Genomic DNA, 19,911 nt, shown 5'->3' on the forward strand with positions numbered 1-19,911 from the left:
ACACCCAAACAAAAACCATTATGTTTTATCAAACAATTTTTGTTATTGTGATGAAAAACACTTACAAAGTAAGTAAAGTCGAAGTTGGTCAGAGCAAAGTGGCACAGTGTCTGCTTTTGATTAACTACAAGCATGAATGCTTTCCTTTGTTTTGAGACACAAAATCTAAAACAGGCTCTTTTTTTTTTTCTTTTAAATAACCATTCAGAATTTCTGTTGAAGCTTTAAACCTTTTCCCACATCTTGGGGAAAAAGAAGAAGAAAAAAAAACAAAAAAAAACAATCATCTGTCATACTGTGAGGAACAAGGCATGCTGGGGGATATCTGAGACCAAGGCCATGTGCATCACATATGTGTTCTGCAATATTCAGGAAGAGGTATGGAGCTTCAAGTGCATGCCAGACATGTTGTGTCTGCATGACAGAATGGAACAAGATCATGAAGGCAAGTCTGTGAGAGCAACGGACCCCAGAAGTGGTTACAGCTATCAACTTTATCCCTGCAGGGCATCATCCTTAGCAGAACAACCCTTTGTTGTTTTGCTTTTGAAATGTATCTAATGCATGCCTGAAGCTGCTTCTCTGGGGAAATTGTTCAAAAGTTTGGCATAGTCAACTTTCTATGCGTTCTTTATGGCCAGATGACTAATTACATGCCGCCTGGCACAACTGGTGGAGTACATTTGTGGTACTTAGATGACCGCAAGCAACCCTCAGTAAGTATTTGGCAGTCATGACAGTTTTTGTTGAAATTAAATGGTTTTTGACATGAATTCAATAGTTTTTCCAGTCCAACTTTGAGCACGTTGGAGTGTTTGCTGTGTGAAACGAAGGCAGACTACAGCCAAAAAAATAACAAAATAAAATTTTAGCCTCACAAATAAACCTAAAATCGGGCAGTGTTTTTGAATGCACTATCCGTCTTCACCTTTTGTTTGCTTTTCACAGAATTCACACTAAATAGCTCCAATGGTTGATGCGTGTGTGCGTGTGTGTGTGCGCGTGCATGTTGCTGTGAAAAGACCTTGGGCCACCCCTCATTTCCGTAGGTTTTGCTTCCAAAGAAGCCACATTTCCAAATAGTTGATTAAATTGGTCTGGAGAAATCGTTTGCCAGAAATTAAATGAGAAATATGTTGCTTTTTTTTCTCATTTTCATTTCAGTCCTTGTAAACTTCACATTCTTAGTATATTTCAGTGAAGGACACAGGGCAGTGTCTTAACAAAACACACAAACTGGCAAAAAAAAAAAAAAAAAACTCTTCAAAAATAGTTTTTCTTTATTTTAATAATGGGACTTGTTGGAAAAAAAGCACAAGTTTTTTACTTGGTAGTTAATATTTTGGAAACGCTTTCCTAAGAGGTATTTGAGAACATTTTGGCAAGTCCCACCATTTTATGCATGTTTGTCATTAGAATACTGGAGGAATTATGGGTATTGAAATCAAAGAAATGCAAAGGCTGAAAATAAGTTCTACAGCAATATGTACTTTAGAATCAGAAAAGAAATCACACAAATATGTGATATATATCCTTTTTCAGTCGGTCTACTATACCGTAACAAAGGGTTTTAGTGCCAATAGGTTTTTTAGTCATTTCCACTAAAAACAGGTTGACCGCTAAATCAGAGTAAGTGTTGGAGCTGGTTAAGAGCCTGTTTTCCACCTTGGAGCCATTGTGTTAAATGATTTAAAACAATTCATCCAGTGGATCTTTAATCCTCCATTTCTGATTTATATTGTCTTTTTCAGAGGGTTAAACTGCTGGAGGGTTTTTTTTTGTTTTTTTTTTTTGTTTTTTTTTATCAAAATGTAATCCGAGTCTGACTTTACATGCAAATAGATGTCCCAGTTACCAGTTTAATTTATAAAAATGTTTTAAAAATCAATCAGTGTTCAATATTTATGATATATAATTTGCAGATAAACGCATAAATAGGCTGGAGTTATGCAAACCAGTGTCTATAGAATTCACTTTGAATTGTATTTATGAATAAAGCTGAAAATGCTAGTATAAAGTTGTCTGTATTTTGTCCATTGCTAACTACTTTAAGTATGATATAAATACAAGTTAGTGATATTAAAAAGACCCAATGGTGCTTATAAACTCAGCTTCAAAATCCATTTACATACTTAGCAAAAAAAAAAAAGCAAACAAGCAACATAACTGAATAACTCTGGCATTGCACTTAAAAAAATATAGTCCTAAACAGGAGTTATGCAAATCACTTCTAACTAGATTTACAAACAATAGCTGGCACTTTTAGAAGATCTCAAACTGACATTATCTTAAAAATATTTGGACCGGTAGTTCAAATGATTTAAACATGTGACTCAGGATATTTGTTGTTGGCCTCTTTCACTAATTTCACATCTTCTGGCAATTCAAGATTGCATCAGGTTTTGGTGCTAAAGTCGGTGGATGCACAGATCGTTTAGCAACCAAAGTTTTAGCAACTCGAACCATTTTGATGAATAAGACATGTTGTTACAAAAGTAACTTTTGTACAATACTGTATTCTGCTTTGATATCATCATCATCATGACTTGGCCATTATAACCATTCTGTTACAGTGATGTACTGTAAAACCCATTGTTTTGTTCACCCATAGGAGGCGCTGGTGTTTTCATATGGGACAGGTGGCCTACATACACTTCCACTGCATTTGGTGAGGTTCCCATACCTGCCTGCTTTTAATGTTTGTAGCCGTGTAGGTGAATGGCTCCAAAGTGGCCTCCATCCGATCCTTAACCCCAGACTCTCATTTTTATTGTGAATTTAATGTGGCACTCTACATCATTTTAACAGCAAAACATGGTTTCTTTCTGGTGAGGTGTGGCTACACAGAGCTTCTGTCCTAAAACCTCAACTGATTGGTTAGTCCCTTAGACAAACTGACCTTCTCCATTTTGTACTGATGGTCTATTAACTGTGCACGCTTCTGTTTTTTGCAGTCATGCTTTTGGTTATTGTTGACCATTTTGTCCATGTGTACTTGTGTCGTGTTGTTCCCTGAGCACATCTGCATGTGTGTTTGATGTTTAGAAAGGGATGACTTGGAATCACACAGGAAAATTGTTGTAATGTGCAAGTAGGTCCCAATAAATTAGGAGACTCGTTTTTTTTTTTTTTTTTTTGTTTTTTTGTTTTTTTTGTTTTCAGTTATTCAGATCAAAAAGGGAAAGTTATATTTTACAGATTTATTGTAAACGGACTGGTATATTTGTGTTAGGTTGATGATTATGGCCTAAAGTTAATGAACAACATTTTTTTATATATATATACAACTATAACATTGCATTAGACCAGTGTTGTATATCATGGCCTATATAAATCACATGGAGAACTGATTACTTTACAGTTTTCCTACAGGCAGTTATTCCACAAGGAGCAGAAGTCGCAAAAAGTTGCCAAAAAAATCAACGTCAAGTTTAAATGAAGAAAATAATGTGGTCGGGAAAGGTGAACCAGCAACAGGGACGACCTACAGAGGATTGTAAAGCAAAGCCTTTTTAGGAAGCTTGAGGGTATTCCTGAATTGTTTATCGTAGCCAGAGCCAGTTCTTCCAGAGCCACCACACACGTACAGATCCTTGAGGTTCAGTGTGAATTTTCCAGTCATTGATGATTTGGGGAGAAATGTCATCTGCCAGTGTTGCTGACCGTGCGGTGCATGCACTGCATGGTCAATTGGACATTCTTTACAGTACGGTGACAACTCTGTCTAAAATATAGTTTTCAATGAAACGGAAATTTAATTTGCCCTAACTTTAAGCCATAATGATCAAAGTTACCAGAAAGAAACTCTTAAAATATGTCACTCTATGTGTGAAGAATTAGCATAAAATACAAGTTTTGCTATTTGAACTAAATGAAAAAAAAAATTGATTTTGACGATATTCTGATTTATTAAAAGCTACTTATACAGCGTCAACATAATAATTGTCCACAGTGAAGAATAAAATTATGTTAACTCAGGACACCGTCTCTGATTTGTCTTCCAGGGCAGCGACAGTGAGTACGAGGTCGACCCAAACCGACAGAAAACCCACTCTTTTGTCAACCACTACATAAGCGACCCGACCTACTACAACTCCTGGCGCCGCCAGCAGAAGGGAATATCCCGAGCGCAGGCCTACAGCTTCACCGAGTCCGAGTCGGGAGACCCGGAGCACCACGCCCCGCCACCGCTGCCCCCACTACCCCCACTGCCACCGCAGCTCAGTTCACCCAGCCCTCAGCCTCAACAGGCCCAGGGTCAACCCCAGGGTCAAGGCAACCTGTTTAGGCCCAAAGGAAGTCGGACTCCCACCCCCTCCCCGCAGAGCTCTATCACCTCCAGCCAGCACAACACCCTCTACAGGCCCCCCAGCAACCTGGCCCCTGGGTCACGGGCTCCTATTGCTGGCTTCTCCTCCTTTGTGTGAAAAGTGCTGAAAAGGACCAAACTTTCTGGAAGCATCAAATACGTGTTGAACAGCACGGCATCGGAAAATGCAAAATCAGCCTGATAAATCGATCTCAGCCGTCTCTCGCCTCTTATAGTGTTTTCATTTGCTCTCATGTTACTACTTTTGATTTTGGATAAGCAGACTTTCCAAAGCACTTGTTCTTGTTTAGCGTGTGGAAGTGTGCCATTGTAGACTCAGTTTTTGCTTTCACCAATTCATAAGACGTGTCCGGAGTTATTTTAATCACTGAACAACTTGCATGACTTCTTTTGGTTTGTTTTTTCTTTCTTTCTTTTTTTGCTCTTTTGAAACACATTCATCAGTAACCTCTGTACAAAGTCATCAGTCTTTGAAAACACAAAAAAACATTTACTATATATATATATATATTAATTATATATATATAAATATATATACTGCATATATATAGTGGAGATACCGAGAAGACAAAATTGAGTCGGTGGACAAAATCAGCTTCATTGATGGAAACTCGTAATGAAGAGAAAAAACTCAATTTGTCTCCGTGTGAAAAAATATGAAGGATAAAAAATGGAACTAAGCACCAAACTGACACAACGTTTCACGTGTTGTCCTGGAACATTTTCAATGGACATTCAGGACACAAATCTGCATTACTGTGGAACCAACTCTTTGGTCTGAGAGCACACACACACACACACGCACACAGAAAAGTCAAACAGCATTTTGTTACATTGGGCCAAAGGTGGCTCTGCTGTGCCTGAGAGACCCTTCCAGATCTATGAAATGAGTGTATGTCTGTTTAACTGAAAAAGGTTCAAGTCTTTTTGTGAGAGTGTCCTGGTGGAACAAAACTGTCCTGATGGCTTATTTATGACATCTGGCACCAGTTGTTGACCACACCACTCGCGGCGCCCTCCTCCGTGGGCTACGAGAGCCTCCTTTTACTCCCAACAGATGGGCAAGGCCAGGGGGTGGGGGGCTTCGAATCTTCTCCGCATACACAACCCATTTTTCACGTTTGGCCCCCTTGGCCTGCTCTCGTATAAACACATCAGTCTCAATCTACTGAAACGCTTTGATATTCAGCCTCCGAGTTGAAGTTTTGAAACTGTGTGGACACATCTGCTGGAAGTGCTTAGGTGTGATTTTGTTAAGAGGAAAAAGAAAAAAAAGGGGAGGGGGGGAGAAATATTTTTATCTCCTCACCTTGTTGCTTAAACTGTTTTCTTTCCTGCTACTGATCACTATCGCTGGGCAGCACTGAGCCTGTTCAACAGATGATGTCATTGAATTGCCTCACTTCTCTCCCTTTTTTGTGTAATCAGCCATTCTGTAATATCCAGGTGTGACTTTGCTCTAAAGCGCGCGCGAGGGCGTGTGTGTGCGTGTGTGCGCGTGTGCATGGGCGTGTGTGTGAATGATTACACTATGTGTACGTCAAGCTTTACAGATCATTCACTGTAAGTCTGTGTATAAACGGATCGTCCTGCAGCTTTAAACCTGCCTGGAGCTTTGCCGCAGAAGGGCGGGCCAACGTCTGGCCACCTGCGAGGCCGACTTACAACGCTATAGTGAAGACTCGGTGATGTGTTGCTAGTTACCATAGTTCAAAAAAAAAAAAAAAGAGAAGAGACTGTCATCTACTTTTTTCCTTTTAGGTTTTATTTTAAGTTTTAATGTGGGGTGATTTCATTGTACGCAACAAAAGCTTATCATGCAGAATCTGAATGAATATATTATCACAGTACATTTCTGAAATAAATTATTTTTCAATGTTATCCCGTCTTTTTTTTCATTTCTTTTTCAGCTCCACAGATCTACAAAAAAAGCAAAAAAAAAATAACAAGCTTTTTCACAATTTGAGTCCTAAACGTTACATTAGTTGCCCTATAAGTGTTCATTTTTGAACATAGATTTTCTTACTTCTGTGCTAATAATTCTCAACGCAGTAATCCAGGGTCTGATTCCTTACTTTGGCATTTTTTTACTGCATGTCTTCCCCATCTCTCTGCCAAATTCCTGTAAATACTGAAGGTAGTGCTACAAAAATTGCTTTAAAAAAAAAGTTATTTTGGGTCATCAAACAAATCACATTAGAATGCTATGACATGATGCAGTCCTGGCTGAAAAATCATTTATTTTTCCAAGTTGTTCATGTTTCAACTTTTGCTGCAACGTATACACTACAGCAGACTCTGTTGCCTCAGCAGCCCACATTCCTCAAAATGTGATTTTCTTTCTCCACATGGTAAAGAAAAAAGGAAAGAAAAGAAACTTAGTGACAGCAGTAGTCATATCATGCATTACTATTGTTAAAATAGTAAGGGAGGATATAACTAAAGTTACAATTTTTTATGTATCTTATTTTTTTTTGCGACTGCCAACACGGATGTAAACACGGTTACTGTGGTGAATATATTTAATCTAATTTCAAACATTGCAATTGCGTATGTAGTGTGCTGAGCTAAATCAAAACCTAATGCAGCAAGAAATCCACCAACAGTCTGTCGTCTTTGCTGCTTGTTAGACATCGTCACATTGTGATTCAGGTTGCTAAATGTACTTGTCACCAAACAGAATCATGTTAATACAATGCCTTGTAAAAGTGTTCACCCTATTCCGCTTTTATCTTTTGTGATGTTAAGCCACAAAGTTTATTGGGATATTATGAGGTAGCAACAAAAGGCTTTGCGTAGCTGTAAAATTTAAGATGATTTCCAACATTTCTTATTGAAATGAATGTCGTATATTTGTAATTAGACTTGCGTAACCTGATTTCTGTCTGTACCTGCATCTTAGCATAAATCCGGCTGTTTCAAATCAATACAGGCAGAAATTTCAAAGTCATGATGTGCAAAATGATTAACTCCACCCAAATCTTCACTCACACACAAACACGCATATTGTAGTTGAAATAGCATGAATTCCAGTTGGAGTAAAAATGCTCCTTCTAGCTTAATAGTTCCCATAAAGTATACTGAAAATTGTGGTTCATCAGAATGTGAACGAGTTCAATGGGGAGTACAATGCATTCGAAAAGCTAAACAATATTTCCACTTACTATTATGAAAATATAATTATAAAAGTTGCTTTTTGTATTCAAATGGTGTTAAAACCTGAAGTTTAACTGTTGTAGTTTTGCAGATACATTCACTTTAATGTTCAATTTAAAAAAACAAAAAGAAAAATGTAGAAATCTGAGAGTGCTCAAAGCCCCACACTACTTGTGTGACCAATTTCTGTGAATGCATTTGATCTGTCTATAGTTAATTAGCTGATCAAATACAACCTGACTGTTGACGGTTACTCAAGGAACCGTTAAAACGGATCAGGTGCAGATGATGCAAAATCCCGTTATCTGCTTACAAATGTCCCTCTCAAGTTGTTCTGTGCTCCTAGATAAGCACGACTCATTAGTTCAATACAATCTCTAGCCAAAAAAAAAAAAAAAAAAAAGATTTGAAATTGTTAGATGCAACAATTTAAAACATGAGCAATTTTCTTGTCTGTCTGTAAAGCATGAAGAATGTCTTGGATGCTCTACATTTCGGAAGCGCTCAACACGTACAGTACATCTAAATCAAAGACACATGCAGAGCGTCAGATGCTGCTAGATGCTAATTGGATCACAGTCAGTCACTTGATCCAGGGCTAACCCACTAAACACACAGGCATGAGAAAAGAGGAGATTAGATGGGATAGGATGGGACAGGGAATTGGAACGGGAGCTTCCAGAGCGCTAATCCCCTTTTTTGAAAACACATGGGAAATTTCTCTCTGACTGTGGAATTGTACTCAAGAGGTGTTCAGCTTGCAGAAAAAAAAATATTTGTCTCCTTTTTCTCTGTTCCTACCCCTTTTAGGCAATGGATGACTGAGCTGGTGGTCCCTCTTTAAAAGGGAGTCCAGGGCACTAAATAGCCATGATGAGCTTTGAGAGCCCACAGTTGGAATATTAAGGCATTCAGACAGAAGGTGTAGTTCAAAGGACTTTGAAGCCATGAATTAAATTGCCTCATTTGTCAGTTTCACTCAGGGTGGGTTAGGGATTTGAAGTGGATATACTGGTAGTCGGTGAAAGGATAGTAGTTTGTGTGAAAGGAGATCCCTCCCACTGTCCTTTCTAATGTACTGTTTGCCAGCAGTTTAAACTGTTTATGCAATAAATGCGCATTATGCTAGCATTATCTCCAGGTTTTTGGAATGAACCCTCTCGCCCACTTTCACTGCAATTTGAAAGCAGTTTACACCAAAGAAAAGGTCATTCAGGGATTTGAGGCAGCTAAGAATGGTGATATGAATTACAAAAGCTGTTACATGGAGCAATTTCTTGTCTAGTTATAGTGTGACCTCATCTGAGGGGTTTCCAGTAGACAAAAAATATACTTTGTGTATTTTTTTTTATTGTGGAATCCCAGGAAATAAGCAAAGCACTGGATACAAAAACCACACAAGGAAGCAATAAGGGAAAAAAAAAAAAAAAAAGACTTCTTCACGGAAAGGGACAAACAAAGTTCTGTTCCAGCTGAAATGCACCACTGTTCTCCAAGAGATTTCATTAAACTTTGTCCCACTAATTGGCTCATCATTTATAAGATCTATAATAATATTAACATATGGGAAAAATCTGAGAGACAGATGGCGAACAGTAAAGTCCGGGTTAGAGGTTCACACCTGACGACCAGATGGTTGTTTTAACCACTTAAACGCATGCCGTTTTAAAAAAAGGTTTTAATATTTTTTTTTCACACTCGATGGTACATAATTGCTTAAAGTAAAAACAACAAACAAATAAAAAATGAAAACAATAATAGGCATTTCTATAACACAATCTGTGAACAATCAGAAATAATTGGCTAGTTCATGACATTATGTCTCCCACAATTAGTGTGGCAGCCAGCTTTTAATACAGCTACAATAACAAAAAAATAAATGCACCTAATGAAGCATAGTGTGCTTAAAACCATATTTATACTCTTAAACCTTTTAAGGGTTTAATGGTATCGCCCTGCATTTAAGGGATTTTAGCTCCATTCCCATTATGCCTGACTGGTTTCTCTGATCCTGCTGGAGAAACGTCTCCCCACAGCATGATACTGCCACCACCACATTTTATTGTGACGTGGTTTTCTGTAACACAAAGCATTCAGGCAAAAAAGCAGAGCATCTTCTTCCATATGTTTGCTGTCTCTCCTTTCAGAAGACTACAAATGGGACTTGATTTTTTTTTTTTTTTAAATGATGACTATTTTTGCCAAACATTCTTGATAACCAGATTTGTGTATTAACCTGTACTAACAGTTGTTATTGTTCTCATATCTAAGCTGCAGAAGAAACATTGTCAAGGTATGACACACCAAAGAGCCATACAACATTAGTCCATCCAGATCCAGGCTCTTTTGTACAGCGTGTAGTAGTTATTTGGTTATATGTGTTTGTGTTGTGGCATTCCTAAGATGCTAACATGATATAATGGAGAGAAGTATTATTCTCTCCCTGAGATAAGTAGACGGGCCCTGTATTTAAATTAGGAGTCCCATCACCCACCAAGTTGAAGTTGAGTCTATTGTTACGTACTGTGGCTAAATAGGACGCTGTGCCTTTAAATCTTAGCGGGGGGGTGGTGCTCTTTGAGGGGAGAGGAGGCCGCTTTGTGTGCCTCGCAGATGCGGAGTAAACGGACGTTGGAGCAAATACACGCTCACACACACACACACACACACACACACACAGAGGGGACCATAACCCTGACACAACTCCGCTGTCTTTTCTCCTCTGAGGAAACTAAACGAGACTTCTGACAACTTACTGCTCGCAGTTTTACTTCGTGTTTACGGAAAGTTGAGAGGAATACTGCCTTGAACTTTTTGTACGCCTGGAAGCTGAAGGAGAAAGGTAACTTTCCATAATGTGTAGCTCATGTTTTAGAAGCTGACTGCGCACTAACCTTTCTAATTTTGCTTTGTTTGGGGAGAGTGCTGCTTTGTAATGACTTGGTTTGTTGGCCCACTGTTGGTTTCGTGCCCTCTTTGCAAAGCTTTTCCGTGAAGTTAGGAACGTAGGTTGAACTAAAACCCAGCGGTGTGAGATCTGCATCTCATTTGAATCTCAAATGTTCCCTGTGGTCAATCAGCGCCTGGCAGTCTCATCGGGATCATGTTTGTCCCATATGGAGGACCAAACAATGAGCCCTCTGGCGTCCTCTCCGTCCTTCATCACCAATCTGGCCGTTAAAATGTTGGTATCTACTGAAAAAAACCTCCTCACATTTAATTTCCCTTTTGTGGGCATTTGTAATTCATTGATTTTGCGTGAAACTTAAGTATTTCATTCTATGTGTGGACAGAATAGTGTACATACTTCACCCAAACAACTTTAGTTTTCGTTTCTTAGAGGTTATCTCTTCTAAAATGTCTTTTCTGATTAGCTTTGGCATACTGCCTCACTTGGAAATGGACAATAAACTTTTCTAAGGTACAAGTAAACTTTTCAGCTACTTTTGGGCTCCTCCTGACCAAAGGTACCTGAGAGAACTTTAATTCACACAGGACAGATTGCCAAACACACCAGTGGTGCACTAGGTAAACCCTCAGGAGGTTTTGATGTCGAAATAAGCTATTTAATCTAGAAGAGAATTAACTTTTTAATACTGCTGAAATGGTGTAAGGTCAAACATTTTTTGCTCAGGTTAGTAAAATATTTGTTTACATTAGCAATTGGTTATTTTCTGTACTTGGTGACATTACGAGTTTTTTTTGTTTTGTTTTTTTTTTTTTTTTAAGGGAAGTTGTTTCAAAATTGTGAAACATCTAAAGCTCATAAATTTACTCGAAGCCGCTTTGCTTCAAATAAGAATAAAAGTGTGGATGCTGGACAATCCCAATTTGGACATGTTTTTCTATTGCAATTCGAATTGGGATAAGGATGTTGAAATAGGCATGTGATGGACTGAGATATCGGCAAACCTTTGTAGACTAAGCAAAATATGTTGTCAATTTTTTTAAGTTGTCTTTCGAAACAATTAGAGCATTGTACTAAGATACTCTGAAGCTTTCTGATCCAAAGTCATCAAAATTTCAGATTTTTGAAGGCATTAACTGTGAAGCAGCCTTTTTGTGATTAGAGTAAATGGTCCATTTATTCAGCCCATAAGGTCAGTGTATTTTCCCTTGAAACAGAAAGACATTCCATCTATACATTATTGGTAAATTTGGATGTCAAGACTAAAAATATTTAAATCTTCTGGTGAAATATGGACTTTTCCTAGGCTAAAAAAGCAAACAAAAAAACATGAGTTAATTTGTCAAATAAGTTAACCACTCACCCCCAACCTGCTGCTGCACACCGCTGGTCAGCTGGTTGAAGGAAGGCACTAATTATTTATATCTACAAGAAGTCTTTGCCATACTTGTTAAGCAGCAGGCTCAAGGCTAGCTATCTTGGCAGATAGTCCCACTAACTAAGTCTCTGAAATGGGTTGCTACAGCTCTCCAAACTATGGAGAGCAAAAAGGTCAAATGTTGTCCATACTAAACGCTTGAACCTTAGTATGGACAATGTTGATGCGATAAACATCAAATGTATTTTTGCTCAAAATTATAAAATGAGGAGATTTTTATACCTGCCAAAAAAGAAATAATGTATGCATTATAATATACATTGTAATATAATGTAAACTGGAAGTCAAGTAATTGTCAGATTTTGAACCAAGCCTAGACACACAACAAGCAGATTGAATGAATAAGTACATTAAATAATACATGTGGTGTATTTCACATTCGGAACCCTTACTTGAAGGACAAGTCCACAGGCATGTAGATAAATATGTTCTATATTTATGTTCTATATTATCTATATATTCTATATATCTATATTATCTATATCTATATCTATATATTCTATATATCTATATTATCTATATATTTATGTTCTATGACTAATAACTACCTTATTTAACAAATAGTTGGAACTGGGCCACAGACCGTGGAATTTTTGTCCCAAAAACTATTTCCAGCTCCAGGACAGGACATGATTTAATCATAGTTGGGACAGATGGATTCCCTGAGCATCAGTTTCCCCTGACTGAAAGTTATGTAACGTTATTACTCGTCGGCCGGTTTGTAAGACAGCAAAGCACTGTAAAGTCTCTGGGAGTCTACCTTTTTTTAAAACCCCTGGACCATTAGCCAGTTTCTTTGTGTTTCCTCTTTGGTCGTTTTGTCTGATGAGCTGCAAAATGTTTTTTATAGACAACAAACACTACAGTACACATAAACTCAAAGTACCCCCTTCTATCTTGTTGTTGTTGTTAAAAGCAGTATAGACTAACCGTAAAGTCCAGAACAACTTAACACTAACATTATTGCTGTCTTTTAACCAGTCCCTACCCCTCTCTAGTCATGGTTAAATTATCTCCATGGGCAACTGGACATATAAACTAATGGGCCATGCACAACTCCTCTGACTTCCTCTTACATGCAAATGTTTAACCACGCCTTAACAACGGCCCTCAGGGTCAGTCAGTAGTGTTCACTTTGTTTGATGAATCATTTATTATCCAGAAATAACAACTCTGTGTCATAAAAACCAGAAACCCGGGATCGTCCTTCTCGTCTCTGCGTTACTGCACACACTCCAGGCCTTTTTCAGCTACCTTACATTATGGCCTCTTTTCAGCTGGCAGGCAGATGTCGCTCCAATATCTGTTGTGTCATAGGAGAGAACTGAGGGTTGATGGGGGGGTGGGGGGAGGACTACGGAGCTGTGTCATCTCTGACTGTAGCTTCTTTTTGCTGCCAAGGCTGTTTGAGTTTGCTTGGGGAGGATGTTGCTGCTGTGAGCAAGTTGGCCACCTTCCCAACTCTGACTGTGCTGCACTGAGGTCACTGCAGTTTTATATTAGGAGGAGGTGTGCTGCAGTGGGGGTTGGAGACAGACGGTAACTGGGCTCGTGCGAAGATTCATGGAAACCGTAACTTCGGGCAGTTTCCCATGCGCTCTGCGAAGTTGCACGCCGTGAATTTGTTTAAACGCATACTTAAGTGGCTTCTTGTGGACAGTGTGCGACCAATAAACGAAATAGTCAGAGAATCATAGAGAAGTGACCGAAAGGAGCATGAACTTTACACACACAGCAGTGTCTCACTATCTGTTAAGGATCCACAGGGTTGTGGTTGATTTTATTTGTTTGTCAGCAAATAAACATTTTTAAAAGCCTGAAATGCTGGTTTCTGACAGACAGCTGCAAACAGGCCTCTGCCCTCAATGATCAAAAGTGTGAAAGAAAAAGGAAAAGCAGTATAAACCTGAACTGATGACGGAATTAAAAAAAAAAAAAAAAAACTTATTTCAGGTGTTAGCTTTTCCTGGTAAATGAAAAAAAAAAATACTACTTCTTATTGATAAGGGGCTAAATAATGGAACAGCATGCGTATCTTTTTTCCCGTACCATTTCTTGACCTAAAGAAATCTAATTGCACTAGACATTTAAAGTACTAATTTTCATTGTATGTTTTTTTTTGTAACTATTAAATCATTTCAAAGTTTTAGTCCCATTCTCCTTTACCTCTTTAATTTGCTAGATACAATTCATTCCATTCGTTTCAGTCTAATTTGGAAATAAGCCAGGTTGTTTCAACATGAGCTTTTCAGTTGGACAGGTAAAATGAAAAGAATCTATTTTAGTTTCAAGTGTCGTACTAATGTTGTATCTATCTTATAAAATGCAGCAGAATACTTCTCACTGCATTTTAGGCGTAGGTCAGAGGGGACACAGACTTGTAACCGGTCTGCAGTCTAACTGCCTCCCAGCGGCAGGCAAACACACACAAGCGTTTGTTGCTACCTGCCACTTTTAAAAACGGCATCCTAGGGACCGTTTTCAAACTAATTTTAACTGCGAACTCTTTAAATGCCACCACTATCAAACTCCTTACGGTACACCAGGGAGACGTATATTCTAACAATGTTGTTTCAAGGTTATTGTTTGATAGCAGTGGTGAACCCATACATCAGACAGAGTGCTTTATCTGATGTGATTTTGGTGGGCTAACAATGTGGGAAGTAGGGTGGTTGTGCTCTGTGTTTTTCCAAATGTGCTCTCCCGTTTTACAACATCGTCAGCCACCTGTGTTTCCTCTCAACCTTTTTCTGAGGTACATTTCTACCCAGCTAGTCAATCTGTACTCTGGCATATACAGAAGAGTAATAATTGCCTCAGAAAAACCAACTTGGTTCCCGGAAAGAGTCCCAGTAGGACTTGAAACTGTGAAAAAGATGTTTCAAAACTTCCTAAAACCCTTTGTGACAGCGGTTCTGCCCAGGCATAGATTATAGTTAGAAAAGTTGTGAGCTCTCATTTTCCATCTGTTACAGGATTCAGATCACCAACTAAAACAAAAGCTTCTTAGGATGTCTGAATTATCTCTGAATAGACATTAGGAAAAAATAATTCTGAATCCAGAAGTCCCCCAGTCAGTGACTATAAAAGAGGAAGCAACTGCCATTGATTAATCTGGAAGTTCCCTAAACACATATGTTTCTCTTGGTAACCCTCACAAGTCATTGCCTTGTAGTGTCTCGCTCGCGTTATTATGTTGGTTGTTGCTGCCTAAACTCGCTTTGCCTGGACATGCTAAAGAGCAACCTGAGCCATTTCTTGGAGTTTCTTCATACTGTCATTACACATAATTACTTTAAATCTGTTCTCAAGGGTCAAGTTCATTTTTCCTTTCCGTAAGAACCTAACTTGACATCCAATCCTCTAATCCTTGCCTGTTTTGGTTGCTGTCATTTGCATCTCTGTTGTGTAGAAGACAGAAGACAGTAACCTGTTAAACAGGAATGCTATAATGCTAAACAACAAGGCTGTTTTTACCAGCTCCTCCTTCACAGTGGTGTGTGTGTACATAGAAGTACCTGATTGAATTGTACAATTATATGCGAAGTTTGCGTCACTTTCTTCAGTCATCATCGCTTCCAGTGTTTCGGCATGCAGTTGAACCAGTTCGGATGGTCGCCTAGTCTGATGTAAAAGGCTGTTCCAGCACAAGCTGCTTTGAAATCTCTACTGATGACAACAGTGCCAATCGTCTGGAGACACACCTCTCTGCATTTCATTTGCTGAAAGCCCTTCTTAGTATTGCAAAATCACAGAAACTTACTTTTAAACACCTATTTTATTCTGGTATTTGGACTTTGTAAGAAGCATTCAGTCATGTGGTAATGGCATGGAGGGAAGGAAAAATGTCAGTGGGTTGGGGCTCATTCTTTAACATTTTGCAGTTAAGTGTTACTCACCAAGTCCTTTTGAGGAGAAACAATTCAACAAACCTCCCACTGCTACATTCCATAATCTCTGGAGTTTCCAAGAGACTTTTACATTATTTTTGCTCTAACTCAAGGATAGATTTTTTTTTTCAAAGTCTCAAAAGTGTTTTGAGAAGTTGAAAGAAAACATCTTCAGTTGCATTTTTATTCTCAGATCTAGCCTTTATAGCACTACATTTTTGCGAGACATTGCCGTAGCTACAAAACATACTAAAAACTCTCAAAGGAGACTTTTTTCTTTTTCTAAACTGTGAGATTTCTATGTAAAGCATCTTATCAGATGCTTAAAAAGCTGAGCAATTTATCATCTTTAAAAAAATCAGTTAGAAAAGATAAGTGCTGGATTTGTTGCTGCAGAGGTCAGAAAGAAAGCCTAAAAGTCAAAGTACTGACATCAGCAAGAATCTTTAATAATGCTGATCTCGTTTTATGCCATTATGTAGTAAGTTCCTTAATCCACTCAGTCATATAGACATCTCCTCCTGGCTGGATGACTTGACTGTGCAGCATGTTTACAGGTGGATTAGAAGAGCCTCAAAGTCTGAGAACTTTAAGTCAAAAAAGCAACAAATAGAATAAATCTTATTTTGACAGGATTTACACTAAATTTACTTGGGAACACTTTGAATTCTAAGACCGATGCGGATCAAAAACGTGATTTTTCAGACTTTGCTGTTTTGTTGAAACATGGTTGTCCAGAAGCAAATAATCTTAAATAACTGAATATGTAGGAGCTGAATTTTATTTTCAAAAATATTGATACATTACACTATACTTAAGAACCTCGGTATTCGCAGAGGGGAGGGACCATGACTGTCTGCGTATAGCTAAAATCCCCAAACACTTGAGACCCCATCTACCGCTTATAACTGCCTACTTTCATAGTTCAAACACCAAGTTTTATATGCATTAATACACACAGTTTCTGCCACAACCTCAGAAAGTAACACATAGCATCTTCCTCTGATCTTGGGGTTACAGCCAATGAGCTTCAGAGAAAATTAATGCTGCTCTTTGGTTTGGCTGCTTTATTATCTTTGAAATATTTTATATGCTCCATGGAAAATGTCAACCAGTAGGCTGATTTTCCATGAATAATGGCTAAAGAAAAAAATGTCTCTGGGGTATTTCTTATTTAAAGCAACTCAATCCTTCAAGTATAAATGATATGCTATTAAAAAAAAAAAACATGGGGCGAAATAAGTGCATTTTCAACACTGACCAAAATAAATTGGGATTATACGTTTTCTTCATGATGGGTTAGTCTCTTGCTCTGACACTTATTTAGCATCTCATTAAAAGGACTTTAAGCTGTAGGAACAGCATGACCAAAGTTTTTAGCCGTTTTCAAAACAATACCTGTTGGTACATCTTGATCCCAGTAACCAGTCCCCGCCTTTTCCCCCAATGGACCTACGTTGTTTATGGACGTCATGTGAACAAAAAAAAACAAAACAAAAAAACCTCAGTGGTTATTTTCTCAAAGACAAAGGAGGACTGTTTGTGTAACTGTGATAATCTTTGAGCCAGCTCAGTGACAAAATCATACCAGAAGTTTGTTCTGGAGGTACAATAGTATCAGTTTTAAGAGGTACTATTATATTACAGTTTCATAATCCTGTGAGAAACATTGAGTCTATATGAGTAAAGGCTCACACATCTTCCTTCCCGAGCCTCTGGAGGATATATTCAGGTCAGCAGCGCTGCTCTGTGAATGGACTGCGGTGAAATCACAATACCTTAACAGATAAAGATCGCCTTTGTTGTTCTGCTTTAATGACTGTGAATCAAGGGGCGTCACCTTTTACCCTCATCCTTCATGAATGTGTGTGCATGTGCATTATCCCTGTTCACATGTGCGTGTTGGGTGTGTCAGAAGGGTTTGTTCTTTTTTTTCTTTTCTTCGTTCTTGTTCCTTGTGACATAGTTGTGATTTTTGTTAGAGATTTTTTTTTTTTTTTTTTACTGGAACTACAAGGGCGTGTATCTCCACTTACTTGTGCCAACCTTTGAACATGTTCATGGCAGTGCAAGTGATTGTTGATGGACTTTAAACACTCATCTCAGCCAGTGAATTTAGTCTGCTAGATTAATTACAACGAATGCTCACAGCTTTCTGGAAAATAAAAGTTGGATCACAGTGGTATCTCAAATATCTTTAATACAAGAAAAAAAAAAGTTTTTATTATAAGCTGTAACTAATGAGACATCAGAGAGCTGCTGAACGTAATCAAGTTGGGATTCAGGGGAAAGCTTAGGATTTGGAAATTTTCTCTTACGGCCAACAAATACTCAAGTTTTAAAGAAGGGTTTAATTACACTGCAAGTAAAACGCAAGGTGATTTATTATTTTTTTTCTTAAAAGCTTTATTTTTGTGTGACTCGTATACGGTGGGGGAGGGGTTGTGTATTTTCCAGGCACATGGTGCCATTTTATAGCTCAACTGTTATAGTTTCAATCAAACATGGCTTAAAAGCAATCTGACTTTAAAGTTTAACACCTTAAAATTGGTCCCTTGCTCCGCTAATCATACAGACAGTCGCACAGTTCCATCAGGTGTTTGCTAATTGCTGCTGCCGCTAGTCGGGTGGAAGCAGTATGGAGACTGCAGCTCTGAGGAGGAGCTTTGTGAAAATATTTGGCGCTTTGTGGGAGCAAGTGTTTAGGCATCCCTGAATAACTTTGCCAAGGGAGATTCAAGGATTTCTCAAACATGCATGGATGTTGAACCTGGAATGTTCAAGGCGACATTCCAGGTATGCTTTTTAATGAGGAAATAACATCATAACATGATATCAAGATCAAAACATTTTTAATGTTACATCGTTTCCTCTCTTTAGCAGCTGGGTTTCCCAAAGGAGTGACTTGCTGTGTCACATGTACACACATACAGACCACAATGATTTGCACATTGTTTAAGCACTTCCTTCTTTGAAAATAGCGCAAGAGGTCAGGGATGAAGTGCTGAAACTCATAAATACAGATATGGTTGGATCTAGCTATCTGTCTGTCTCCAAAAATATTTGAATTATTGGCAAGATTCTTGCTGAACTATAAAATGTGGCAAAATTAGGGTAATTTACTTATTTATTTTACCAAAGTTTTTAGCAAAAACTACCCCTTGTTTTTCATCTCCTCGCCACTTTAAATGGCCTGCAAGATTTTACTCTGCCAGCAAATGAACTTAGTCCAGACAAAATGTAGCATCTTTTTCAAAACATTCATCATTCCTAAGGAAGATGCTTTTCTGCCATTTCAAGTCATTTCATAAATGTGTTTATATGAAGCCACATTGGCGTCTCTCCTCTAGGAGACTAAATGCAAGCTCATGAAGGTTAATCACTTTATTCTCTTTTAATTAAAATAATCCACAATTAATTATCAAAAGGTTTAGTGATCAATGTTTATTGTGTCATAATTCTGAGCAAAACTGCCTTTTATCCTGGGAAATAAGATGGGTTTGTGAAAATCCTTGAATGTGCAAAGCATATCAGCAGACTGTGTTTAGTTAAAAAAGAAAAAAAAAACATATTTTCTAAGGGCGGCATGGTGGCGTTTATTGCACTGGTGCCATCCGTTAAAAAAGATCCTCGTGTTTTTCTGCATGGAGTTTGGAGAATTGCCACTTTCAGGCTTGTTTTTTACTCGGAGTACTCTGACTTCTTCCCCGAGTTTGAAAATATGCGTGTTAAATTAATTGGTCTCTAACATGCCCAGAACTGAATGTGTGCGCAAATGACCTCTTTTGATTGGTTGATGCTTCCTGGTTGATATGGTCTTGGCAGATGTTCCTCACTGAGACTCAACTGAAGGGCTGTGCAGGGTGCAGTTTTTCTGGGTCCCTCATCTGAGGTGTGTGTTTAAGCCTTTAGTAAACTGTAAGTTTCTTTTGAATGTGCACATTTTGTAAATCTGAAGTGAGATCACTCCGGATGTCCCAAAGTTATGAGAGGCCAGCCCTACTTGGTTATGAAGGTGTGGGCCTGTGGGCAGACACATCTACCGTTAAAACCGAAGGCGTGAGGTGGCGAAACCACAGAGCAGGAACCCATGTAGTTCAGATTCGGAAAAAAAAAAAAAAAAAAAAAAAAAAAACGCGGGTTCTTACAGCTTTTGGGCTAAACATGCCCTTTTTAAATCGCTTGTATT

At 38.4% G+C, this 19,911-nt stretch overlaps 2 protein-coding genes across 7 annotated transcripts in view; both read left to right on the plus strand.

The window, feature by feature from the left end:
• The window catches only part of LOC106952180 (protein sidekick-2-like), a 142,552-nt gene extending 136,341 nt beyond the window's left edge, over positions 1–6,211 (plus strand). For 3 of the 6 annotated variants that reach the window (XM_015040143.1, XM_015040144.1, XM_015040145.1), the window contains exons 44-45: positions 2,612–2,668; positions 4,005–6,211. In XM_015040143.1, the coding sequence (XP_014895629.1) occupies positions 2,612–2,668; positions 4,005–4,427 (480 nt within the window). In that variant the 3' untranslated portion in view covers positions 4,428–6,211. The remainder of the gene's footprint in view (positions 1–2,611; positions 2,669–4,004) is intronic. The other 3 variants (XM_015040147.1, XM_015040148.1, XM_015040149.1) reach the window with 1 other exon arrangement.
• A 3,873-nt stretch (positions 6,212–10,084) lies between these two features.
• Positions 10,085–19,911, plus strand: part of LOC106952181 (cdc42 effector protein 4-like) — a 26,925-nt gene continuing 17,098 nt past the window's right edge. The window contains exon 1 of the mRNA XM_015040150.1: positions 10,085–10,328. The gene's annotated coding sequence lies outside the window, so the exon portion shown is untranslated. The remainder of the gene's footprint in view (positions 10,329–19,911) is intronic.

This window comes from Poecilia latipinna, unplaced genomic scaffold (assembly GCF_001443285.1).
Source record: "Poecilia latipinna isolate Pla-1442-1.1 unplaced genomic scaffold, P_latipinna-1.0 Scaffold497, whole genome shotgun sequence".
Taxonomy (NCBI): domain Eukaryota; kingdom Metazoa; phylum Chordata; class Actinopteri; order Cyprinodontiformes; family Poeciliidae; genus Poecilia; species Poecilia latipinna.